General features: G+C 45.4%; 1 protein-coding gene across 2 annotated transcripts in view; it reads right to left on the bottom strand.

Annotated features, from left to right (window-relative positions):
* Positions 1–26,123, bottom strand: part of cdh15 (cadherin 15, type 1, M-cadherin (myotubule)) — a 110,060-nt gene that overhangs the window by 12,747 nt on the left and 71,190 nt on the right. For both annotated transcript variants that reach the window (XM_072280056.1, XM_072280055.1), the window contains exons 8-10: positions 22,238–22,491; positions 16,228–16,370; positions 3,965–4,201 (exon numbers count right to left, since the gene is read on the bottom strand). In XM_072280056.1, coding sequence (XP_072136157.1) covers positions 3,965–4,201; positions 16,228–16,370; positions 22,238–22,491 — 634 coding nt within the window. The remainder of the gene's footprint in view (positions 1–3,964; positions 4,202–16,227; positions 16,371–22,237; positions 22,492–26,123) is intronic.

The raw sequence follows: 26,123 nt of genomic DNA, 5'->3' as shown, positions 1-26,123 counted from the left end.
GCTCGACACAGAAGGGAGGCGAATGGATTGCTGGCCTACTCGAGGGCTGGAGTATGGAGGTAGGGAAGCTGTGAGACTACACCCCCCAATCCCCATTGGATGTCAGAGGTGGTTCAGAGAGGGTTCACTGGGTAAGGAGGTGAGCGGTTTTGTCTGTGGGCAGAAGCGGAACAGGTTGGAACAAGATAACTGAAGGCTAGGAGCAACTGATTGAGGTTAGTTGGAAGATATGAATGAACAAAGATTGTGGATGAGAGCTGGGTTTAAATAGGCTGTGGTGATGAGTTGGAAACAAGTGACAGGTGACTCCTGTTAGCTGGGGGGAAACTGGGAGCAGCCTGCATATGCAGGCCTTACAAAGAGCAGTGGACTTTCAGAAGCCTGCAGTAAGGTCTATGATTATGAAAGAGCATTAAGACACACAGTATTGATGGTAATATCCTGGACAGGCTGAGCACTGGCTACTGGACAGAAAGCTGGAATAAACCAGCCATTTGTGGGTCATCAGGCTGTGTCAAGGATTTGCACTGGGACAAACCAGATCACAAGTTGGAGGAGGATGGTATATTCATTGATGTCAGTGAGGGTGTGGCTGTGAGGAGGGTGAGAGGATGGGGAGTGAAAAGGCAAGACTAGGCCAGGTGGAATATAACATGAAATATGTTAGATCGTATACTTTGCAGAATAAAATAGAAAGGCAGAGTATTGAACTGGAGAGAGGGGGTATCAGGAGAGAGAGGGCGAAGAGAGGATATGAGGTGGATCTGGAAGACAAGTCCAAATGGGTCAAATCCTGAGGTTCTATAGCAATATTAAGAGTAAGAGGGTGGCTCGGGAGACAGTTGGTTCCCTTAGAGATTAGCTGGGTCGCCTAAGGCTCGAACTGCAGGCTTTTGGGGAGAATTTTACTGAATATTTCTCTTCGAAGTTTACTGAGGAGTTTGCTGAAGAGATGTAGTAAACAAACAGATGTGTTCAAGGAGGTAATAATTGCAGCCTTACTGCACATTACGATGGATAGTCCCCGGGACCTGAGCGATTTGTGGGAGGCTAGAGAGGAAATTGTGGGGATAGTTGCGTCACTTCATTGTTAGTCACTGGTGAAGGTCACAAAGATATGAAGGTGGCTAATGTCATGCCAATGTATGAAAACGGGTTGCGAGGACAAGCCAGCTAACTACAGGATGATCAGCCTGACATCAGTTACTGGATGGAATTCTGAGGGACAGGATCACCCAGCATTTGGATAGACAGCGTCTGATTAGGAGCAACCAGCATGGTTTTGTGTGTGTGAAATTGTGCTCGAAGAACCTGTTAGGGTTTTTTGAAAAAGTAAACAAGAAGATGAGAGTAAGGCAGTCGGTTGTCTATTTGGACTTTAGCAAGGCCTTTGACAAGGTCTCGCATGGTAGGATAGGTTCTATGGAATCCAGAACGAGCTGGTTAGGTGGATTCCCAATTGCTTGGAGGTAGGAAGCAGAGAGTGGTGGTTGAAGCTTGTTTCTTGGAATGGAGGCCAGTGTCTCCATTCCAAGAAACAGGGTGGGAGCAGTGTTAGGACCCTTGTTATTTCTATTTATATAAATGATGTGGATGTGAATTACACAAAATTGAGAGGTGTTGTTGATAGTGAAGAAGGTTTCATACATTACAAGGGCATCTTGATCATTTGGGGAATTAGGCTGAGGCGTGGCAAATAGATTTTAATCGAGTGAGGGAGAGGTTAGTCAGCCTGGGAACACAGAAGAATGAAGGGCAACTTTATAGAAATTTTAAAATGACGAGAGGCAGGGATAAGGTGCACAGTCACAGTCTTTGACCCAGTGTAGGGGAGATGAAAACTAGGGGGCATAGCTCACAAAGTCACAGAATAGAAACAGGTCCTTCTAGTCCATGCCAGTCCCATCAACCTACACCTGTACCAAAGCCCTCCACACCCCTCCCATCATGTACCTATCCAAAGTTCTCTTAAATATTGAAATCAAACCTGCATCCACCACTTGCACCAGCAGCTCGTTCCACTCTCACCACCCTCTGAGTGAAGAAGATCCCCCCATGTTCCCCTTAAACATTTCACCTTTCACCCGTAAACCATGACCTCTAGTTCTATTCTCACCCAACCTCAGTGGAAAAAGCATGTTTGCATTTACCCTACCCTTCATCATTTTGCGTACCTCTATTAAATCTCTCCTCCTCCTTCTCCTATGGCCTAGGGCAGGGGTTCCCAACCTGGGGTTTACAGACCCTTTGGTTAATGGTAGGGGTCCATGGCATAAAAAGAAAGGTTGGGAACCCTTGCTGTAGAGAATAAAGTCCTAACCTATTCAACCTTTCCCTAAAACTCAGATCCTCAAGTCCTGGGAACATCCATGTAAATTCCCTGCACTCTTTCAATCTTATTGACATTTTTCCAGCAGGTAGGTGACCAAAACTGCACGCAATGCTCCATGTTAGGCTTCACCAATGTCTTGTACAACTTCAACATACAACCCCAACACCTATACTCAGTACTTTGACTTATGAAGGCCAAAGTGGCAAAAGCTTCCTTTACAACTCTATATACCTGGGGGCCACTTTCAAGGAACTATGGATCTATACTCCTAGTTCCCTCTATCCTACCACATTCCTCAGTGTTCCACCGCTCACTGTGTAAGTCCTACCCTGGTTTGTCCTCCCAAAGTGCAACACCTTAGGATATAGGGAAAAGATTAACCTGATGGGCAACCTTTTCATTCAGAGGGTGGTGACTACATGGAACGAACTGCCAGAGGAAGTAGCTGAGGCAGGTACAACAGAGTCATCTCTATGTACATGGAGTTGAGGAGCGTGAGGAATATGGGCTGAATGCAAGGAATTGGCACTGACAAGCTGGACAATGTGGTCAGCCTGGACTTGTCCATTTTTCTTTTACAAAGCTACAAAAGTTTATTTACACAATAATACACAAAATACAAACATTAAATATTTACAACACAGTGAACAAATTCAAATTAAAATATGATTATTACTGTCTATAAAACAGTCAATTCCCTGGGGGAGGAGGATCCACCATCCCCAGAAATCACCCACTGTAACCATTGTGACTATATGACACACTCCCAGGGTCAGATATAGAGTGAAGCTCCCTCCACACCGTCCCGCCACATACTCCCAGAGTTAGGCGTCAAGTGAAGCTCCCTCCACACCGTCCCATCACACACTCCCAGGGTCAGACACAGAGTGAAACTCCCTCCACACCATCCCATCACACACTCCCAGGGTCAGACACAGAGTGAAACTCCCTCTACACCATCCCATCACACACTCCAGGGTCAGACACAGAGTGAAGCTCCCTCCACACCATCCCATCACACACTCCCAGGGTCAGACACAGAGTGAAGCTCCCTCTACACCATCCCATCATACACTCCTGGAGTCAAATATAGATTTGAAACTCCCTCTGCACCGTCCCATCACACACTCCCGGGGTCAGATATAGTGAATCTCCCTCCACACTGTCCCATCACACACTCCAGGGTCAGACACAGTGAAGCTCCCTCCACACTGTCCCATCACACACTCCCGGGGTCAGATGTTGAGTGGAAGCTCCCTCCACACTGTCCCATCACACACTCCCGGGGTCAGACACAGAGTGAAGCTCCCTCCACATCGTCCCATCACACACTCCCAGGGTCAGACACAGAGTGAAGCTCCCTCTACACTGTCCCATCACACACTCCCGGGGTCAGACACAGAGTGGAAGCTCCCTTACACCGTCCCGTCTCACATTCCCACTGCAGGAGCAGCACAAGTTGACTGAGGGTGGGGCTTGTTTCTGTACTGAACAGTGGTGGACTCCTGTGCTGAGGTAGAAGTTAATCTGATTGCTTCCCTTTCTTGCAGTGACGGCTGCTCTCAGCCAAGTGGGTGTTCATTACTGAGGGATGGACCTGTCACCCACCTCTGTAGTTTGTCAAGCACGTACCATTGAGGAGCTGTACTGTCCAGTTCTGGGAAATCTGGGAATTTTCAGGAACAATCTCAAAATGAAAGGGCTTGGCATGTGGGTCCAGGTCAGCATCATCTGCCCAAACGATGACTCCCCCCATCCCTGCTGACTGACTGCAGACAAAAGCCACCTGCGGGTGCAGGACTGGTGCATAATCGTTCACCTCGGTGATATGTATCTCCAGGGTTCCTGTTGCCGTGTGCGGTGGTTTGCCTGTGGACAGAAACACAGTTGCCTGAAACACGACTACAGTCTAACGTTCAGCTCTGCTTCACCAAGATGGTACAACCGATATTAGCCATGGGTTTAACCCCTGGGAAACTTTACCTCGGACCGTAAGGCATAAGATATAGGAGCAGAATTAGGCCATTTGGCCCATCGAGTCTGTGCTCCACCATTTCATCATAGCTGATCCAATTTTCCACTCAGACCCTATCTCCTGCCTTCTCCTTGTATCCCTTCATACCCTGACCATTCAAGAAGCTATCAACCTCTGCCTTAAATATAGATAGACTTGGCCTCCACAGCTGCCCCTGGCACAGAATTCCACAGATTCACCACTCTCTGGCTAAAGAATTTCCTCCCTATCTCCATTCTAAAAGGATGCCCTTCTATTCTGAGGCTGTGTCCTCTGGTCTTAGACTCTCCCATCAGAGGAAGCATCCTCTCCACATCTACTCTATCAAGGACTTTCACCATTCACTAGGTTTCAATGAGGTCACACCTCATTCTTCAGAATTGTAGTGAATACAGGCCCAGAGCCATCAAATACTCTTCATGTGACAAGCCATTCAATCCTGGAATCATTTTCATGAACCTGCTTTGAACTCTCCAGTTTCAGTACATTCTTTCAAAGATAAGGGGCCCAAAACTGCTCACAATTCTCCAAATGAGGTCTCACCAGTGCTTTATAAAGTCCCAACATTACATCCTAGCTTTATATTCTAGTCCTCTTGAAATGAATGCTAACATTGTATTTGCCTTCCTCAATACAGACTCAACCTGCAAATTAACCTGTAGGGAATCCTGCACAAGGACTCCCAAGTCCCTTTGACCTCAGTTTTTTTGTATTTTCTATCCATTTAGTAAATAGTCAACCTTTTCATTTCTTCTACCAAAGTGCATGACCATACACTTCCCGACACTGTATTTCATCTACCATTTGAGAAGTTTCACTCAGAGAAAGCAAAGGAAAGAAAAGCTCAAGAGTTTTCCTTCTCTTCTTTATATCTGCTTTTTTTCCTTTTTTTTCCTTCTCAGCTCCACTCTCCGGCATTCTCCCTGTAACCTTTAATGCCATGGCCAATGAATAATCTCTGCCTTCAATATTACCAACGACCTGGCCTCCACAGCTGCCTGTGGTAACAAATTCCACAAATTCACCACCACCTGGTGAAAGAAATTTCTCTGCATCTCTGTTTTAAATGGGCGCCCTGCTACCCTGAGGCAATGCCCTCTTGCTAGACTCCTCCACCATGGGAAACATCCTTTCCACATCTACTCTGTCTTGGCCTTTCAATATTTGAAAGCATTCAATCAGATCCCATCCCACATCCTTCTAAATTCCAGTGAGTACAGACCCAAGGGCCATCAATAGTTCTTCCTATGAAAACTTTCATTCCTGGAATCAAGCAACTCACATCAAAGTTGCTGGTGAACGCAGCAGGCCAGGCAGCATCTCTAGGAAGAGGTGCAGTCAACGTTTCAGGCCGAGACCCTTCGTCAGGACTAACTGAAGGAAGGGTTAGTAAGGGATTTGAAAGTTGGAGGGGGAGGGGGAGATCCAAAATGATAGGAGAAGCCAGGAGGGGGAGGGATGGAGCCAAGAGCTGGACAGGTGATTGGCAAAAGGGATACGAGAGGATCATGGGATAGGAGGTCCGGGGAGAAAGACGGGGGGGGGTGGGGACCCAGAGGATGGGCAAGAGGTATATTCAGAGGGACAGAGGGAGAAAAAGGAGAGTGAGAGAAAGAATGTGTGCACAAAAATAAGTAACAGATGGGGTATGAGGGGGAGGTGGGGCCTTAGCGGAAGTTAGAGAAGTCGATGTTCATGCCATCAGGTTGGAGGCTACCCAGATGGAATATAAGGTGTTGTTCCTCCAACCTGAGTGTGGCTTCATCTTTACAGTGGAGGAGGCCGTGGATAGACATGTCAGAATGGGAATGAGATGTGGAATTAAAATGTGTGGCCACTGGGAGATCCTGCTTTCTCTGGTGGACAGAGCATAGGTGTTCAGCAAAGCGGTCTCCCAGTCTGCGTCGGGTCTCGCCAATATATAAAAGGCCACATCGGGAGCACCGGACGCAGTATATCACCCCAGCCGACTCACAGGTGAAGTGTTGCCTCACCTGGAAGGACTGTTTGGGGCCCTGAATGGTGGTAAGGGAGGAAGTGTAAGGGCATGTGTAGCACTTGTTCCGCTTCTCATTCCTGGAATCATCCTTGTTTAGATTAGATTAGATTAGATTCAACTTTATTGTCATTGTGCCAAGTACAGATACAAAGCCAATGAAATGCAGTTAGCATCTAACCAGAAGTACAAAGAATAGTGTTATTTACAAAGTAACTGTGAATAAAAAGTAAGTGCTACAGCACACAAATATAAAAGTACTGAGACAGTACAATATGGGTGCAATACTGCTTAGCGCTGTGATGTGAGGTTCAGCAGGGTCACAGCCTCAGGGAAGAAGCTCTTCCTGTGCCTGCTGGTGCGGGAGCGGAGGCTCCTGTAGCGCCTACCAGATGGGAGGAGAGTAAAAAGTCCATGGTTAGGGTGAAATGCATCCCTGATAATGCTTTTCGCCTTGCCCAGGCAGCGTTTATGGTAGATGTTCTCAAAGGTGGGCAATTGGGTGCCGATAATCTGCTGGGCAGTTTTTACCACACACTGGAGTGCTTTGCGGTCCGATACGGGACAATTGCCATACCACACTGAGGTGCATTTGGTGAGTATGCTCTCAATGGTACAGCAGTAAAAGTCAGTCAGTATCCTGGGACAGAGGTGAGCTTTCTTCATGCTCCGCAGGAAATAAAGGTGCTGTTGCACCTTTTTGATCAGGATGGAGGAGTTCAGGGACCAGGTGAGATCCTCGGAAATGTGGACACCAAGGAATTTGAAGCTTGATACACGCTCCACTGCAGTTCCGTTGATGTAGATGGGGACATGAGTGTGACTCCTGGCATGCCTGAAAACCACAATGACCTCCTTGGTCTTCTGGGTGTTAAGGGCCAGGTTGTTGTCGGCACACCACGCGGCCAGGTGCTGGACCTCGTCCCTGTAGGCCGTCTAGTCATTCCCTCTGATCAGACCAACCACCGTGGTGTCATCTGCGAACTTGATTATGGAGTTAGAACCATGTACAGGAACGCAGTCATAGGTGAAAAGGGAGTACAGAAGAGGGCTCAGCACACAGCCTTGAGGCACGCCGGTGTTCAGGGTGAGAGTGGAAGGGGAGAGGTTGTCTAACTTAACTGATTGGGGTCTGTTAGTCAGAAAGTCCAAGGTCCAATTGCAGAGGGATATGCTGATACCAAGCTGGTGAAGTTTGGTGATCAGCTTGGAGGGGATCACAGTATTGAATGCTGAACTAAAGTCAATGAACAGCATTCTGACGTAAGAGTTGGGGCTATCCAGGTGGGTCAGGGCAGAGTGAAGTGCCGTGGAGATGGCATCCTCTGTTGACCTGTTGGTGGACCTTGTGAACCTCCTCTGAACCGTCTCCAATGCCAGCATATTTTTTCTTTGATGAGGGGCCCAAACTGTTTATAATACTCAAGGTGAGGCCTCACCAGGTGCCTTATACAGCCTCAGCATCACATTCCTTCTCTTATATTCCAGAACTCTTGAAATGAATTCTAACATTGCATTTGCCTTCCTCAACACCAACTCAACTTGTAAGTTAACTTTTAGGATTTTCTGTACAAGGACTCCCAAGTCCCCTTGCATCTCAGATATCTGGATTTTCTCCCTGTTTTAAAAATAATCTGCACACTTATTTCTTCTACCAATATGCATGACCATCCATTTTCAAACATTGTATTTCATTTGCCACTTTCTTGCCCGTTCTCCTAATCTGTCCAAGTCCTTCTGTAGTCTTCCTGTTTCCTCAACAGTACCTGCTCCTCCACCAATCTTCGTATCAACTACAAACTTGGTAACAAAGCCGTCTATTCCATCATCTAAATCACTGATATACAGCATAAAAAGAAGTAATCCCAACACTGACCCTGTGGAACACCAATAGTCATTGGCAGCCAACCAGAAAAGGATCCTTTTATTCCCACTCGCTGCCTCCTACCAGTCAGCCCATGCTCTAACCATGTTAGTAACTTTCCTGTAATACCATGTGGCTCTTAACTTGGTAAGCAGCCTATTGTGTGGCACCTTGTCAAAGGCCTTACGAAATACACCATATCCACTGCATACACCTCTCCTATCCTACTTGTAATCTCCTCAAAGAATTCCAACAGGTTCATCAGACAAATTTTTCCCTTAAGGAAACCATGCCAACTTTGTCCAATCTTGTCCTGTGTCACCAAGTACTCCATAAGCTCATACTTAACAATTGACTCCAACATATTTCCAAATACTGAGGTCAGGCTAACTGGCCTATAAATTCCTTTCTGCTGCCTCCCTCCTTTCTTAAAGAGTGGAAGTAACATTTGCAATTTTCCAGTCCTCCAGAACCATGCCAGAGTCCAATGATTCTTCAAAGATCATTACTAATGACACCACAACCTCTACCCCTACCTCTTTCAGAACCTTAGGGTGCAGTTCATCTTGTTCAGATGACTTATGTTCAGGTTTTCAGCTTTTTGAGCACTTTCTCCCTTGTAACTGCACTCACTTCTCTTCTCTCACACCCTTCAAGCCTGGCACACTGCTAGTGTCTTCCACAGTGATGGCTGATGCAAAATACTGAGTTAGTTCATCTGCTTTCTCCTTGTCCCTCATTATTACTTCTCCAGTCTCATTTTCTAGTGGTCCTATATCTATTCTCATTTCTCTTTTATTTTTTTATATACTTGAAAAAGCTTTTACTGTCCACTTTGATATTGTTTGCTAGATTGCTTTCATATTTAATCTTTTCACTTCTAATGATTCTTTTACTTGCCCCCTAGGTTTTAAAAAGCTTCACAATCCTCTACCTTCCCACTAATTTTTACTTTGTTATGTGTCGTCTCTTTTGTTTTTACATTAGTTTTGACTTCCCTTGTCAGCCGCGGTTGTACTATTTTGCCATTTGAGTATTTCTTTGTGCTTGGAATAGATCTGTCCTGCACCTTCCTCATTTCTTCCAGAAATTGAAGCCAATGCTGCTCTGCTCACATCCTTGCCAGCAGCTTCTTCCAATCTACTTTGGCCAACTCCTCTCTCATATCACTGTAATTCCCTTTACTCCACTGAAATACCACTACATCAGACTTTACTTTCTCCCTATCAAATTTCAAGTTGAACTCATTCATACTGTGATCACTGGCTTCTAAGGGTTCTTTAACCTTAAGCTCCCTAATAGCCTCCAGTTCATTACATAACACCCAATCCAGTATAGCTGATCCCGTAGTAGGCTCAATGACAAACTGCTCCAAAAAGCCGTCTCATAGGCATTCAACAAATTCACTCTCTTAAGGTCCTTTACCAACCTGATTTTCCCAACCTACATATATTTTGAAATTTCTGTGACTATTATAGCCTCATAGAGCGGGCAGTGTAGTTTGCGGGCTGCGGAGTGAGCCGGGAGCAGAGTGAAGACTTAAGGGCTTCGGCTCAACGGGCTTAGGCGGAAACAGGCAAGGAAGGTTTGGCATTCATTTTCTGTTGTTATTTGAGGAGAGGGGCAGTATGAGTGTGAGGGCAGTTTGCTGTTCTCGGTGTCGGATGTGGGAGGCCCTGGAGTCTCCAAGCCTCCTGGACGTCTACATCTGCGCCAAGTGCATCGAGATGCAGCTCCTAAGGGACCGCGTTACGGAACTGGAGCTGCAGCTCAATGACCTTCGTCTGGTCAGGGAGAGTGAGGAGGTGATAGAGAGGAGTTGCAGGCAGGTGGTCACGCCGGGGCCACAGGAGGCAGACAAGTGGGTCACGGTTAGGAGGGGGAAGGGGAAAAGTCAGGTAATAGGGAGTACCCCGGTGGCTGTGTCCCTTAACAGCAGGTACTCCTGTTTGAGTACTGTTGGGGGGGACAGTTTACCCGGGGGAAGCGACAGTGGCCGTGCCTCCGGCACAGGGTCTGGCCCTGTAGCTCAGAAGGGTAGGGCAAGGAAGAGGAGGGCAGTTGTGATAGGGGACTCGATAGTAAGGGGGTCAGATAGGCGATTCTGTGGATGCAGTCCAGAGACCCGGATGGTAGTTTGCCTCCCTGGTGCCAGGGTCCGGGATATTTCTGATCGTGTCCAAGATATCCTGAAGTGGGAGGGTGAGGAGCCAGAGGTCGTGGTACATATAGGTACCAATGACATAAGTAGGAAAAGGGATGAGGTCCTGAAAGGAGAATATAGGGAGCTAGGAAGGGAGTTGAGAAAAAGGACCGCAAAGGTAGTAATCTCGGGATTACTGCCTGTGCCACGCGACAGTGACAGTAGGAATGCGACGAGGTGGAGGATAAATGCGTGGCTGAGGGATTGGAGCAGGGGGCAGGGATTCAAGTTTTTGGATCATTGGGACCTCTGTTGGCGCAGGCGTGACCTGTACAAAAAGGACGGGTTACACTTGAATCCTAGGGGGACCAATATCCTGGCAGGGAGATTAGCGGGGGCTACTGAGGTGACTTTAAACTAGAATGGTTGGGGGGTGGGAATCAAATTAAAGAGGCTAGGCGTGAGGAGGTTAGTTCACAACAGGGGAATGGGAACCAGTGCAGAGAGACAGAGGGGTGTAAAGTGAGGGTAGAAGCAAAAAGTACTAAGGAGAAAAGTAAAAGTGGCAGGCTGACAAATCCAGGGCAAGCATTAAAAAAGGCCACTTTTCAGCATAATTGTATAAGGGCTAAGAGAGTTGTAAAAGAGCGCATGAAGGCTTTGTGTGTCAATGCAAGGAGCATTCGTAATAAGGTGGATGAATTGAAAGTGCAGATTGTTATTAATGATTATGATATAGTTGGGATCACAGAGACATGGCTCCAGGGTGACCAGGGATGGGAGCTCAACGTTCAGGGATATTCAATATTCAGGAGGGATAGACATGAAGGAAGGGGAGGTGGGGTGGTGTTGCTGGTTAAAGAAGAGATTAACGCAATAGAAAGTAAGGACATAAGCTGCGAAGATGTGGAATCGATATGGGTAGAGCTGCGTAACACTAAGGGGCAGAAGACGCTGGTGGGAGTTGTGTACAGGCCACCCAACAGTAGTGGTGAGGTCGGAGATGGTATTAAACAGGAAATTAGAAATGTGTGCAATAAAGGAACAGCAGTTATAATGGGTGACTTCAATCTACATGTAGATTGGGTGAACCAAATTGGTAAAGGTGCTGAGGAAGAGGATTTCTTGGAATGTATGCAGGATGGTTTTTTGAACCAACATGTCGAGGAACCAACTAGAGAGCAGGCTATTCTGGACTGGGTTTTGAGCAATGAGGAAGGGTTAATTAGCAATCTTGTCGTGAGAGGCCCTTGGGTAAGAGTGACCATAATATGGTGGAATTCTTCATCAAGATGGAGAGTGACATAGTTAATTCAGAAACAAAGGTTCTGAACTTAAAGAGGGGTAACTTTGAAGGTATGAGACGTGAATTAGCTAAGATAGACTGGCAAATGACACTTAAAGGATTGACGGTGGATATGCAATGGCAAGCATTTAAAGATTGCATGGATGAACTACAACAATTGTTCATCCCAGTTTGGCAAAAGAATAAATCAAGGAAGGTAGTGCACCCGTGGCTGACAAGGGAAATTAGGGATAGTATCAATTCCAAAGAAGAAGCATACAAATTAGCCAGAGAAAGTGGCTCACCTGAGGACTGGGAGAAATTCAGAGTTCAGCAGAGGAGGACAAAGGGCTTAATTAGGAAGGGGAAAAAAGATTATGAGAGAAAACTGGCAGGGAACATAAAAACGGACTGTAAAAGCTTTTATAGATATGTAAAAGGGAGAAGACTGGTAAAGACAAATGTAGGTCCCCTGCAGACAGAAACAGGTGAATTGATTATGGGGAGCAAGGACATGGCAGACCAATTGAATAATTACTTTGGTTCTGTCTTCACTAAGGAGGACATAAATAATCTTCCAGAAATAGTAGGGGACAGAGGGTCCAGTGAGATGGAGGAACTGAGCGAAATACATGTTAGTAGGGAAGTGGTGTTAGGTAAATTGAAGGGATTGAAGGCAGATAAATCACCAGGGCCAGATGGTCCGCATCCTAGAGTGCTTAAGGAAGTAGCCCAAGAAATAGTGGATGCATTAGTGATAATTTTTCAAAACTCGTTAGATTCTGGACTAGTTCCTGAGGATTGGAGGGTGGCTAATGTAACTCCACTTTTTAAAAAAGGAGGGAGAGAGAAACCGGGGAATTATAGACCGGTTAGCTTAATGTCGGTGGTGGGGAAATTGCTGGAGTCAGTTATCAAGGATGTGATAACAGCACATTTGGAAAGCGGTGAAATGATCGGACAAAGTCAGCATGGATTTGTGAAAGGAAAATCATGTCTGACGAATCTCATAGAATTTTTTGAGGATGTAACTAGTAGAGTGGATAGGGGAGAACCAGTGGATGTGGTATATTTGGATTTTCAAAAGGCTTTTGACAAGGTCCCACACAGGAGATTAGTGTGCAAACTTAAAGCACACGGTATTGGGGGTAAGGTATTGGTGTGGGTGAAGAATTGGTTAGCAGACAGGAAGCAAAGAGTGGGAATAAGCGGGACCTTTTCAGAATGGCAGGCGGTGACTGGTGGGGTACCGCAAGGCTCAGTGCTGGGACCCCAGTTGTTTACAATATATATTAATGACTTGGATGAGGGAATTAAATGCAGCATCTCCAAGTTTGCGGATGACACGAAGCTGGGTGGCAGTGTTAGCTGTGAGGAGGTGCTAAGAGGATGCAGGGTGACTTGGATAGGTTGGGTGAGTGGGCAAGTTCATGGCAGATGCAATTTAATGTGGATAAATGTGAAGTTGTCCACTTTGGTGGCAAAAATAGGAAAACAGATTATTATCTGAATGGTGGCCGATTAGGAAAAGGGGAGGTGCAACGAGACCTGGGTGTCATTATACACCAGTCATTGAAAGTGGGCATGCAGGTACAGCAGGCGGTGAAAAAGGCGAATGGTATGCTGGCATTTATAGCGAGAGGATTCGAGTACAGGAGCAGGGAGGTACTACTGCAGTTGTACAAGGCCTTGGTGAGACCACACCTGGAGTATTGTGTGCAGTTTTGGTCCCCTAATCTGAGGAAAGACATCCTTGCCATAGAGGGAGTACAAAGAAGGTTCACCAGATTGATTCCTGGGATGGCAGGACTTTCATATGAAGAAAGACTGGATGAACTGGGCTTGTACTCGTTGGAATTTAGAAGATTAAGGGGGGATCTGATTGAAACGTATAAGATCCTAAAGGGATTGGACAGGCTAGATGTAGGAAGATTGTTCCCGATGTTGGGGAAGTCCAGAACGAGGGGCCACAGTTTGAGGATAGAGGGGAAGCCTTTTAGGACCGAGATTAGGAAAAACTTCTTCACACAGAGAGTGGTGAATCTGTGGAATTCTCTGCCACAGGAAACAGTTGAGGCCAGTTCATTGGCTATATTTAAGAGGGAGTTAGATATGGCCCTTGTGGCTACGGGGATCAGACGGTATGGAGGGAAGGCTGGGGCGGGGTTCTGAGTTGGATGATCAGCCATGATCATAATAAATGGCGGTGCAGGCTCGAAGGGCCAAATGGCCTACTCCTGCACCCATTTTCTATGTATGTTTCTATGTATAACATTGCCCTTTTGACATGCATTTTCTATTTCTCACTGTAATCTGTAGTCCACATCCCAGCTATGCTATTGTTTGGAGGACTGTATATAACTGCCATCAGGGTACTTTTACCCTTGCATTTTCTTAACTCAACCAACAAGGATTCAACATCTTCTGATCCTATGTCACATCTTTCTGATGATTTGATGCCATTCTCTACTAGCAGAGCCACACCACCCCCTCTGCCTACCTTCCTATCCCTCCAATATAGTGTGTGACCTTGGACATTCAGCTCCCAACTACAACCATCCTTCAGCCATGATTTGGTGATGGTCAAAATATCATACTCAACAATCTATAAGAGTGCAACAAGATCATCCACCTTATTCCTTATACTCCGTACATTGAGATGTAACACTCTGAGTGCTACATTTCCCACCCTTTTTGATTCTGCATTCCTAAGGCATTGATACTCACCCTGCTGGCTGCAGTCATGTTCTATCACCTGCCTGCCCTTCTTGACAGTCTGACTGCATGCTGTCCTTGCTTTTTCTCCATCCATCCTATCCTGAGTCCCTTCACTCCTGTTCCCATCCCCTACCAAATTAGTTTAAACCCTCCTCAAGATCTCCAACAAACCTGTCTGTGAGAATATCGTTCCCCCGTGGGTTCAGATGCAACCCGTCCCTTTTGTACAGGTCACACCTCCCCCAGAAGAGATCCCAGTGATCCAAGAATCTGAAGCCCTGCCCCCTGCACCAGTTTCTCAGCCACACATTTATCTGCGAAACCATCCTGTTTCTACCCTCACTGGTGGCAATCCAGAAATTACTACCCTGGAGGTCCTGCTTCTCAGCTTTCTACCTAACTCTCTAAATTCTCTCTTCAGAACCTCTTTGCTTTTCCTTCCTATGTCATTGGCACCAATCTGTACCAAGACATCTGGCTGCTCTCCCTCCCCCTCCAAAATGCTGCGGACGTGATCCAAGACATTCCTGACCCTGGCGCCCGGGAGGCAACATACCGTCTGGGTGTCCCGTTCACGTCCACAGAATCTCCTGTCTGACTGTTGAGTCCCCTGTCACTACTCCTCCACTCTTCTCTTTCCCCTCTGCAGCACAGACCTTTACCTCAGAGAGGATGTGCTGAAACCGGAGAGGGTTCAAAGAAGGTTCATGAAAATAATCCCAGGATTGAACGGCTTGTCATATGAACAGTGTTTGATGGCCCTGGGCCTGTATTCACTGGAATTCAAAGAATAAGGGGTGACTTCATTGAAACCTATCAAATTATGAAAGGCCTTGATGGAGTGGATACGAAGAAGATGTTTCAAAGACAAGAGGACACAGGAATAGAGGGGTGTCCTTTTAGAACAGAGATGAGGAATTTCTTTAGCCAAAGTGTGGTGAATCTGTGGAATTCTTTGCCACAGGCAGCTGTGGAGGCCAAAGCTTTATATATATTTAGGACAGATAGATTCTTGATTGATCAGGGCATGAAGGGATATGGTGAGAAGGCAGGAGATTGGGGCTGAGAGGAAAATTGGATGGGACATGATGAAATGGCAGAGCAGACTTGATGGGCCAAATGGCCTAATTCTGCTCCTACATCTTTTGGCCTTATGCACATTAGTTGTTTGCCCATCTTTTTATTGTTTCTATTGATTCTGTTGTGTTTTTTTTTGTATTTACTGAGTATGCCCGTAAGAAAATGAATCTCAGAGTAGTATATGGTGACATTTATGTACTTTGGTAATAAATTAACTTTGAACTTGGAGTTTTTGCTTGCATTAGGTCCATATCCTCTGTATACATGCTTTTTGTCCACATACATAGTAATTATACCCTCCTCCTCCATCATTAGAGATGCCCAGCAGCTTCTGTGTGAGAAGTTTATCCCTCAGATCTCTGAGTATAACCCTGTGCCCTCTTGTTCTAGGCTTCTCTTGCCTGGGAAAAGGATCGATGCCCCTCGTCATTTTATAAACCTTCTACATCCCAGTGAAAACAAACCCAGCCTACCCAACCTCTCCTTCTAACAACAGCCCTCCCTTCCTAGCAACATCCTGCTGAATCCCTTCTGCACTCCCTCTTGCATCCCGTAGTGTGGTGCCAAACCTTCATACAGTATATCACTGCTTCTTCATGTTCACTCGGTCTAAACACCGGAACTCTCTGCTCAGCAGGACTGCAGCGGTTCAAGAGGTGCCTGTCCCCCAGCTTTGTGTGGGCAGGAATGGGTGGTAGACACGGGCCTTGCAAACGGCTGTACAAATACAAAGCTGTATCCTCACCCGCCCTGTGATGGTAACCTCCCTCCCTGTTGCCCGCACTACCCTCTCACCGTCATCGGTGGCAGTGATCAGGGCGATGTACTGGTGGTTGATCAGGAATGGTGACTGCCGCCTGATGTTCTGCTGCAGAACAACCTCACCGCTGTTAACATCAACTGTCAGCCAGTCTGCGGGATCGTACTGGATATGGTAACTGCAACACAGGACGCACAGGGTTAACGGGCCGAGGCAACAGAAAGTGTAGCAGAATTCCTGAAGGGAGAGACAACACACAGAGACGGGGACAAACATACAGAAATGGAGGGGGGTGGGGGAGGAAATGCACAGGGTCAGGCGACAAACCACATGGGGATGGGGGAATGTACAGGGATGGGGGAAACACAGAGACCGGGGAAACACACAGACAGGGAAATTCCACAGAGACAGGGGAAAAACATATGGGGGAATGCATAGAAATGGGAAACTCACAGAGACAGAAACACACAGAGACGGGGAAACGCACAGAGATGGGGGAAGCACACAGAGACGGGGAAACACACAGAGATGGGGAAACGCACAGAGATGGGGAAACGCACAGAGATGGGGAAACGCGCAGAGATGGGGAAACACAGAGACGGGGAAACACACAGAGACGGGGGAAGCACACAGAGACGGGGAAACACACAGAGACGGGGAAACGCACAGAGACGGGGAAACGCGCAGAGATGGGGAAACACACAGAGACGGGGAAACACACAGAGACGGGGGAAGCACACAGAGACGGGGAAACGCGCAGAGATGGGGAAACACACAGAGACGGGGGAAGCACACAGAGACGGGGGAAACTCACAGAGATGGGAAACTCACAGAGATGGGAAACTCACAGAGATGGGGAAACTCACAGAGACGGGGAAACGCACAGAGATGGGGGACATACAGAGACAGCGAACACACAGAGACAGGGGAAACTCGCAGAAACAAGGGAAATGTATAGAGACGTGGAAATGCATAGAGATGGGGGGGGGAGCGCACAGGGATGGGGCGAAGAACTCACAGAGATGGGGCAAACAACAGGTATGACCTGTTCAAAAGTGACGGGTTGCACCCGAACCCAATGGGAACCATTATTCTCGTGGGCAGGTTTGTTAAAGCTGTTGGGGAGGGTTTAAACTAATTTGGCAGGGAGTGGGAACCAGAGTGAAGGGACTCAGTAGATTGGATGGTAAAAAAGCAAAGATAGCGTGCAGTCAGACTGTCAGGAAGGGCAGGCAGATGATAGGACATAATTGCAGCCAGCTGGGTGAATATCAGTGCATTAAGGATGCAGAATCAAAAAAACAGCAGATACAGTACTCAAAGGGTTCTATCTCAATGCACGGAGTATAAGAAATAAGGTGGATGATGTTATTGCACTATTACAGATTGTCAGGTATGATGTTGTGGCCATCGTGGCTGAAGGATGGTTACAGCTGGGAGCTGAATGTCCAAGGTTACACGTTGTATCGGAGGGTTAGGAAGGTAGGCAGAAGGGGTGGTGTGCCTCTGCTGGTAAAGAATGGCATTAAATCAGTAGAAAGATGTGTCATAGGATTGGAAGATGTTGAATCTTTGTGAGTTGAGTTATGTAGTGTATATGGATTTCAGCAAGGCATTTGACAAGGTACCCCATGCAAGGCTTATTGAGAAAGTAAGGAGGCATGGGATCCAAGGGGACATTGGTTTGTGCCCACAGAAGGCAAAGAATGGTTGTGGATGGGTCATATTCTGCATGGAGGTCGGTGACCAGTGGTGTGCCTCAGGGATCTGTTCTGGGACCCCTGCTCCTCGTGATTTTTATAAACGACCTGGATGAGGAAGTGGAGGGATGGGTTAGTAAATTTGCTGATGACACAAAAGTTGGGGGTGTTGTGGATCATGTGGAGGGCTGTCAGAGGTTACAGTGGGACATTGATAGAAAGCAAAACTGGGCTGAGAAATGGCAGATGGAGTTCAACCCAGATAAGTGTGAGGGGGTTTATTTTGGTAGGTCAAATATGATGGCAGAATAACCTGGCACTCAACGTGAGTAAGACAAAAGAGCTGATTGTGGACTTCAGGAACGGTAAGACGAAGGAACACATACTAATCCTCACAGAGGATCAGAAGTGGAGAGAGTGAGCAGCTTCAAGTTCCTGGGTGTCAAGATCTTTGAGAATCTAACCTGGTCCCAACATAGAGATGTAGTCATAAAGAAGGCAAGACAGCGGCTATACTTTATTAGGAGTTTGAAGTGATTTGGCATGTCAACAAATACACTCAAAAACTTCTATAGATGTACTGTGGAGAGCATTCTGACAGGCTGCATCACTGTCTGGTATGCACAGGACCAAAAGAAGCTGCAGAAGGTTGTAAATCTAGTCAGCTCCATCTTGGGCACTAGCCTACAAAGTACCCAGGACATCTTAGGGAGCGGTGTCTCAGAAAGGCAGCGTCCATTATTAAAGACCTCCAGCACCCAGGGCATGCCCTTTTCTCACTGTTACCATCAGGTAGGAGGTACAGAAGCCTGAAGGCACACACTCAGCAATTCAGGAACAGCTTCTTCCCCTCTGCCATCCGATTTATAAATAGACTTTGAAGCTTTGGACATGACCTCACTTTCTTTAATATACAGTATTTCTGTTTTTGCACATTTTAATCATCTATTCAATATATGTAATTGATTTACTTGTTTATTTATTATTATGTTTTACTTTATTTATTATTTTTTTCTTTCTCTCTGCTATATTATGTTTTGCATTGAACTGCTGCTGCTAAGTTAACAAATTTCACGTCATATGCCGGTGATAAAAAACCTGTCTCTTGGCAGTGTGGAGGATCAGAGGGATCTTGGGGTCTGAGTCCATAGGACACTCAAAGCTGCTACGCAGGTTGACTGTTTGGTTAAGAAGGCATATGTTGTATTGGCCTTCATCAACCATGGGATTGAGTTTAAGAGCCGAGAGGTAATGTTGCAGCTATATAGGACCCTGGTCAGACCCCACTTGGAATATTGTGCTCAGTTCTGGTCACCTCACTATAGGGAGGATGTGGAAACCATAGAAAGGGTGCAGAGGGGATTTTCAAGGATGTTGCCTGGATTGGGGAGCGTGGCTTTTATGAATGGGTGAGTGAACTCGGCCTTTTCTCGTTGGAGCGACGGAGGATGAGAGGTGACCTGATTGAGGTGTACAAGATAATATAAGGCATTGATCGTGTGGATAGTCAGAGGCTTTTTCCCAGGGCTGAAATGGCTTGCACAAGAGGACACAGGTTTAAGGTGCTTGGAAGTAGGTACAGAGGAGATGTCAGGGGTAAATTTTTTTACGCAGAGCGGTGAGTGCGTGGAATGGGCTGCCAGTGACAGTGGTGGAGGCAGATATGATAGGGTCTTTTAAGAGACTCCTGGACAGGTATATGGAGCTCAGAAAAATAGAGGGCTATGGGTAACCCTAGTAATTTCTAAGGTAGGGACATGTTCAGCACAGCTTTGTGGGCTGAAGGGCCTGTATTGTGCTGTAGATTTTCTATGTTTCTAAAAGGTGTGTCAAAAGGGCAATGTTATGATAGTCATGTGAGATGTCGATATGCAGATTGTTTGGGAAAATCGCAAGTGAGTAAGTTTATTGAATGCCTATGAGATGGTTTTTAGAAAGGCTCTGCCTTAAGTATACCCAACGACGTGGCCTCCACAGCTGCCTGTGGTAAGAAATACCACAAATTCACCACCCTCTGGCTAAAAAAAATTCTCCGCATCTCCGTTTTAAATGGACACCCCTCTATCCTGAGGCTGTGCCCTCTTGTCCTAGACTCCCCCACCATGGGAAACATCCTTTCTATATCTACTTTTTCTAGGCCTTTCAACATTCAAAAGGTTTCAATGAGATTTCCCCCTGCTCATCCTTCTAAATTCCAGTGAGTACAGACTCAGAACTATCAGATGTTCCCAGTATGATAACCCTTTCATTCCCGCAGTAATCCTTGTGAACCTCCTCTGGACCCTCTCCAATGCCAGCACATCTTTTTTCAGATGAGGAGCCCAAAACTGTTCACAATACTCAAGGTGAGGCCTCACCAGTGCCTTATAAAGCCTCAGCATCACATTCCTGCTCTTGTGTTCTAGACCTCTTGAAATGAATGCTAACATTGCATTTGCTTTCCTTACCACTGACCTGCAAGTTAACCTTTAGGGTGTTCTGCACAAGGACCCTCAAGTCCCTTTGCATCTCAGATTTTTGGATTTTCTCCCCCTTTAGAAAATTGTTTGCACATTTATTTCTACTACCAAAGTGCATGACCATGCATTTCCAACGCTGTATTTCATTTGCCACTCTCTTGCCCATTCTCCTATACTAAGTCCTTCTGCATCCTACCTGCCCCTCCACCAATCTTTGTATCATCTGAAAACTTGGCAACAAATCCATCTATTCCATCATCTAAGTCATTGATATGCAGCATAAAAAGGAGCGGTACTAACACCGACCCCTGCGGAACACCACTGGTCACTGACAGCCAACCAGAAAGAGAGCCTTTTATTCCCACTTGCTGCCTCCTACCAATCAGCCAATGCTCTAACCATGCCAGTAATTTTCCTGTAATACCATGGGCTCTTAACTTGGTAAGCAGCCTCATGTGTGGCACCTTGTCAAAGGTCTTCTGAAAGTAGCAATATACAACATCCACTGCAATCTCTTTCTCTATCCTACTTGTAATCTCCTCAAAGAATTCCAGCAGGTTCATCAGGCAGGGTTCTCCCTTGAGGAATCCATGTTGACTTTGTCCTATCTTGTCTTGTGTCACCAGGTATTCCATAACCTTATCCTTAACAATTGACTTCAACATTTTTCCAACCATTGAGGTCAGGCTAACTTGTCTATAATTTCCTTTCTGCTGCCTTCCTCCTTTCTTAAAGAGTGAAAACTCCTTCTTTGACTTAGTTGATAGTGAAGTAGGGTACAAAGAGATTTTGATCAGTCAGGAAGAGGAGTTGAGAAATGACAAATGAATTTCAACTTAGTTAAGTGTAAGGTGATGCATTTTGGATATTCAAACCAGTGTAAGACTTGTACAGTGAGTGCCTGGGCACTGACAAATGTTGTGCAACATGGGGTCTTAGGACTACAGATGCATAGTTCACTGAAAATAGCCATACAAGTAGACAGTGTGGTGAAGAAGGCGGTTAGCATGCTATCCTTCATCAGTCGGGACATTGAGTTTAGGAGTTGGAACATTTTGTTGCAATTATACAGGTTGTTGGTGAGACTGCAGTTAGAGTATTGTGTACAATTTTGGTCACCCTGTTATAGGAAAGACATTGTCAAGCTGGAGAGAGTGCAAGAGAGATTTATGCTGTCTGGACTGGAGAGCCTGAGTTATAGGGAGAGATTGGTCACACTAGATATTTATTCCTTGGATCACACGGATATTTATAAAATCTCGTGAGGTATGGATAAGTTGGATGGCCATAGTCTTTTTCCCATGGGTCATGGCATCCAGAACTGGAGGGCATAGATACAGGAGGGGACAGATTTAAAAGAAACTCAAGAGGTAACCCCTTTACACACAGGGTATTGAGTACCTAGAATGAGCTGCCAGGAAGTGGCTGAGGCAGGTACCTTTGCAACATTTAAGCATGTTACATGGAGATCAAGGCTCGGTGAGTTATGGGCAAAACATTGGCAACTGAGACTAGCAGGGAGGGTGCTGCGGTTGGTACTGGGCCTCTTTCGTTGCTGTGTTAATCTGACTTTGTGAATAATCAGTTGATCCCAGACGACAATCACAATACAGGAGGGAGGGCAGTGTGAGGTATGATGAGTGGGGGAACTCAGTGTGTCAGCAGTCAGGCAGCATCTGTGGAGGCAGAAGGGTGGTTGATGTTATGGACCTTCTCCTGGTCGACGGACCATTTCCCTCCGGTGATGGTGGCAAGTCGCTGAATTGGTTGAGCAGTTTGTTGCACGAGGAGGTCACTCTGTGTGGGGGCTGGGGTAACTTTCAGGGGCTGGAGTGAAAGTCCACCAGGGGTTTCTACTGGTGTGGGTTATGGAAGGTGGTACTGACCTTATGTTCTGGGGTTGGGTGATGTCCGGGTCAGTCACAGTGTACACGGTCAGCACCCTGTCTTCCCTCATCCCCTCGGGCACACGCAGCACACGGGGGTCTTCCTCAAAGCGGGGGGCTTCATTCACGTCAGTGAGTATGATGGTGACTTGAGCAGTGGAGAGGAGAGAGTTTCGAGCCGCAGGACTCAGCGGTGCCCAGTTCCATGCCTCCACTGTCAGCATGTGTCTGTCTGTTGTTTCATAGTCCAGCCTCTGACACAGGACACAGAGAACAACAGAGTCAGCCTCTCCGTCAGTCCATACTGGACTTCCTCATCCACATACCTCACCCCACCCACTCTCACTTCTCCAACCCTAATCACAACACATTAAACTCAAGCACCACCCACACTCCACACTCCTGCAGAGCCAGTCCAGCAGCCCATCTCTCCAACCCTGTCCTCAACCGGTCACCCTCCAAACCAGTCAGTCCCAGAATGCATACTCCCCCACCCAGCACTCCCCATCCACCCATTCCCCTACTGCACCCTTCCCACCCTCACACACTCTCCTGCGGAAGTATATTCAAAACTTTGAGTTTTTATGTACTTAATCTTGTAATGTAACAAAATGGAACCTGTAAAATCCCACAGTGTTTTGTTATATGTTGGTATGCTACAGGAGCCATGTAATGTCCTTGATTATTGTTCACTATATAATTAAGGAGACGTTGATCTACTGCCAGCCTTGGGAAGTGCAGCTTATTGAAGCAGATGAGTGGTATGCAGAACAGATAAAAGCCAAAGCATAGCTGAAAACTTATACAGTATAAAAAAATAAAATTTTTTAAGTTGCAAATCCAAAGCAGCCTCCAGCCATTGAGGAGTGGAGTTGCTTCTCATTATTTCTAGCAATAAACATGTCTCTGAACAGATCCACTCAGTGTTTTTCAGTTTTTTGTTATAAGACCTTTGCCAGCTGGTGGCGTAATTGCATCAGTACTGGACTTTGAGGCAAGTAGTCCCAAGTTCGAATCCAGCCAACTCCTTGCATGCTTTCCATCCGTGCCGGGTTAAGTGTCAAGCTAGCAACTCAGCCTCGTAAAAAACAGACAAGATGTTAAAGAACACGTTACCACCCAATGCACTGCAAGGCGTGGAAAGGAATAAGTAAGTTATAAGACCTAGCAAAAGATGCATGACAGAATCTGGAGGTTTCACTGAGATCACCGCAGCAGCAGTGTGGGAGAATCCTAGTGACTGGGCTGCCTGAGAGCCATTCCCAAGTAGTAGCGATCGCCAAAAAATAAGTGTCGTTTTGCTTCTAGAGATTTTCTCTCTCAGAATTGGATGTTAGGTTTCTGTTTCACTATCGCCCTCTACACTGTGGTCTACGTTATGGTCTTGAGTGGATTAGTTTCTCCAATGCATTTTGCACGATGACAAAAATGTTAAAAAGGAATGGCACAGTAAAAAGGTTCAAGTGAAAGAGGTGAGCAAATGAATTGTATAATTCAGTGTACAAGGACCTTGCTGATTTTAGGGATGATTTATAGCGGACTGAAAAGCTTGAGCATGTAGGCATTAAGATAGAGGATGTGCTGGAGCTTTTGGAAAGCATCAAGTTGGATAAGTCACCAGGACCGGATGAGATGTACCCCAGGCTACTGTGGGAGGGGAGGGAGGAGATTGCTGAGCCTCTGGCAATGGTCTTTGTATCATCAATGAGGACAGGAGAGGTTCTGGAGGATTAGAGGGTTGCAGATGTTGTTCCCTTATTCAAGAAAGGGAGTAGAGATAGCCCAGGAAATTATAGACCAGTGAGTCTTACTTCAGTGGTTGGTAAGTTGATGGAAAAGATCCTGACAGGCAGGATTTATGAACATTTGGAGAGGCATAATATGATTAGGAATAGTCAGCATGGCTTTGGCAAAGGCAGGTCATGCCTTACGAGCCTGATTGATTTTTTAGAGGATGTGACTAGACACATTGATGAAGGTAGAGTCGTAGATGTAGTGTATATGGATTTCAGCAAGGCACTTGATAAGGTACCCCATGCAAGACTTATTGAGAAAGTAAGGAGGCATGGGATCCAAAGGGACATTGCTTTGGCTTGCACACCGAAGGCAAAGAGTGGTTGTAGACAGGTCATATTCTGCATGGAGGTCAGTGACCAGTGGTGTGCCTCAGGAATCTGTTCTGGGACCCCTACTCTTTGTGATTTTTATAAATGACCTGGATGAAGAATTGGAGGGACAAGTTAGTAAATTTGCTGATGACACAAAGTTTGGAGGTGTTGTGGATAGTGTCGAAGGCGGTCAGAGGTTACAGCGGGACATTGACAGGATGCAAAACTGGGCTGAGAAGTGGCAGATGGAGTTCAACCCAGATAAGTGTGAGGTGGTTCATTTTGGTAGATCAAATATGCAGAATATAGTATTAATGGTAAGACTCTTGGCAGTGTGGAGGGTCAGAAGGATCTTGGAGTCCGAGTCCATAGGACACTCAAAGCTGCTGCTCAGGTTGACTCTGTCGTTAAGGGTTGTACTCCAATCACAATATAATTTATTATTAACTTATCCTATTGAAAGAAATTTGCTTAAATTGAAAAGTCAGTTTTGTGTGTGTTTGGAGATAAAAATAATAAGCTGTTAGCATCTCAATTAAAAGCAGCTAAAGCCAGAAGACAAATTTTGAAAATTCGTAAGGGAGATGGTAGTTTAGCATGTAATTATGAAGACATTAATAAAATTTTTCAAGACTTTTACATTGAACTTTATAAATCTCAGTTTCCAGTTGATCCTTCTAAAATGAATGCCTTTTTACAACAGATCGAATTTCCTCGAATTGCTGTTGAAGATCAACAAACTCTTGGTGCTTTTATTCCTGAAAACGAAATTCAGAAAGCTATTTTTTCAATGCAATCTGGTAAAGCTCCTGGACTGGATGGTTATTCTGTAGGATTTCATTAAAAAAAATTGAAAAAAAAGGATGTCCATTAAGTCCCTTGTTATTTAATTTGGTGCTGGAACCCTTGGCTATTACACTTCGTGAAGCTAAAGATATCCATGGAATTTTCATAAATGGGACGATTCATAAGATCTCCCTTTATGCTGATGATCTCTTAGTTTATATTTCAAATCCTGAAGAATCTATTCCTAGTTTATTGAAACTATTACAAGAATTTGGAAAGTTTTCGGGATATAAACTAAACCTTCATAAAAGTGAATTACATTTGTATTTCCCCTAAATGATTCTGCTTCTATATATGATGACATTCCTTTTAGAGTTACGGACTCTTTTAAATATTTAGGTATTATTATTACTAAAATTCATTAAGACCTTTATAAAGCTAATTTGGTTCCTTTAGTGGATTTTATAAAGCAAATATTTTGTAGATGGAATCCACTTACACTTTTGTTAGCCGGCCGAATTCATGCAGTTAAAATGATGATTTTACCAAAATTTTGATATGTATTTCAAAATATCCCTATTTTTTTAACTAAGAAGTTTTTTGATCAGGTTGACTCTATTACTTCATCTTTTGTTTGGAATAATAGAAGACCAAGAATTGGTAAATATTATTTACAAAAATTAAAAAAAGGATGGAGGTCTTGCTCTGCCTAATTTGAGAATGTATTATTGGGCTGTTAATATACATTATATGTGTTTTTGGTTATATTGGGCTGTTAAAAATGAAAGACCACCTTGGGCTGATTTGTAATTGAAAGCTGTGAAACAGTTTCACTTAACCTCGTTATTAGGAGCTTCTCTACTTGTACAACTGGCCAAAATTGCTAATTTAAATTTATATCCTGTGATTAAGCAGTCATTACAAATTTGGTTCCAGTTTCGTAATTTTTTTAATCTCAAAAAATTTTAACTTTTTAGTTTAATTTATCAAAA

Source organism: Mobula birostris, chromosome 15, assembly GCF_030028105.1.
Source record: "Mobula birostris isolate sMobBir1 chromosome 15, sMobBir1.hap1, whole genome shotgun sequence".
NCBI lineage: Eukaryota > Metazoa > Chordata > Chondrichthyes > Myliobatiformes > Myliobatidae > Mobula > Mobula birostris.
Note: the sequence above shows the minus strand (reverse complement) of the source record. Positions and strands in the feature narration are given on the sequence as shown.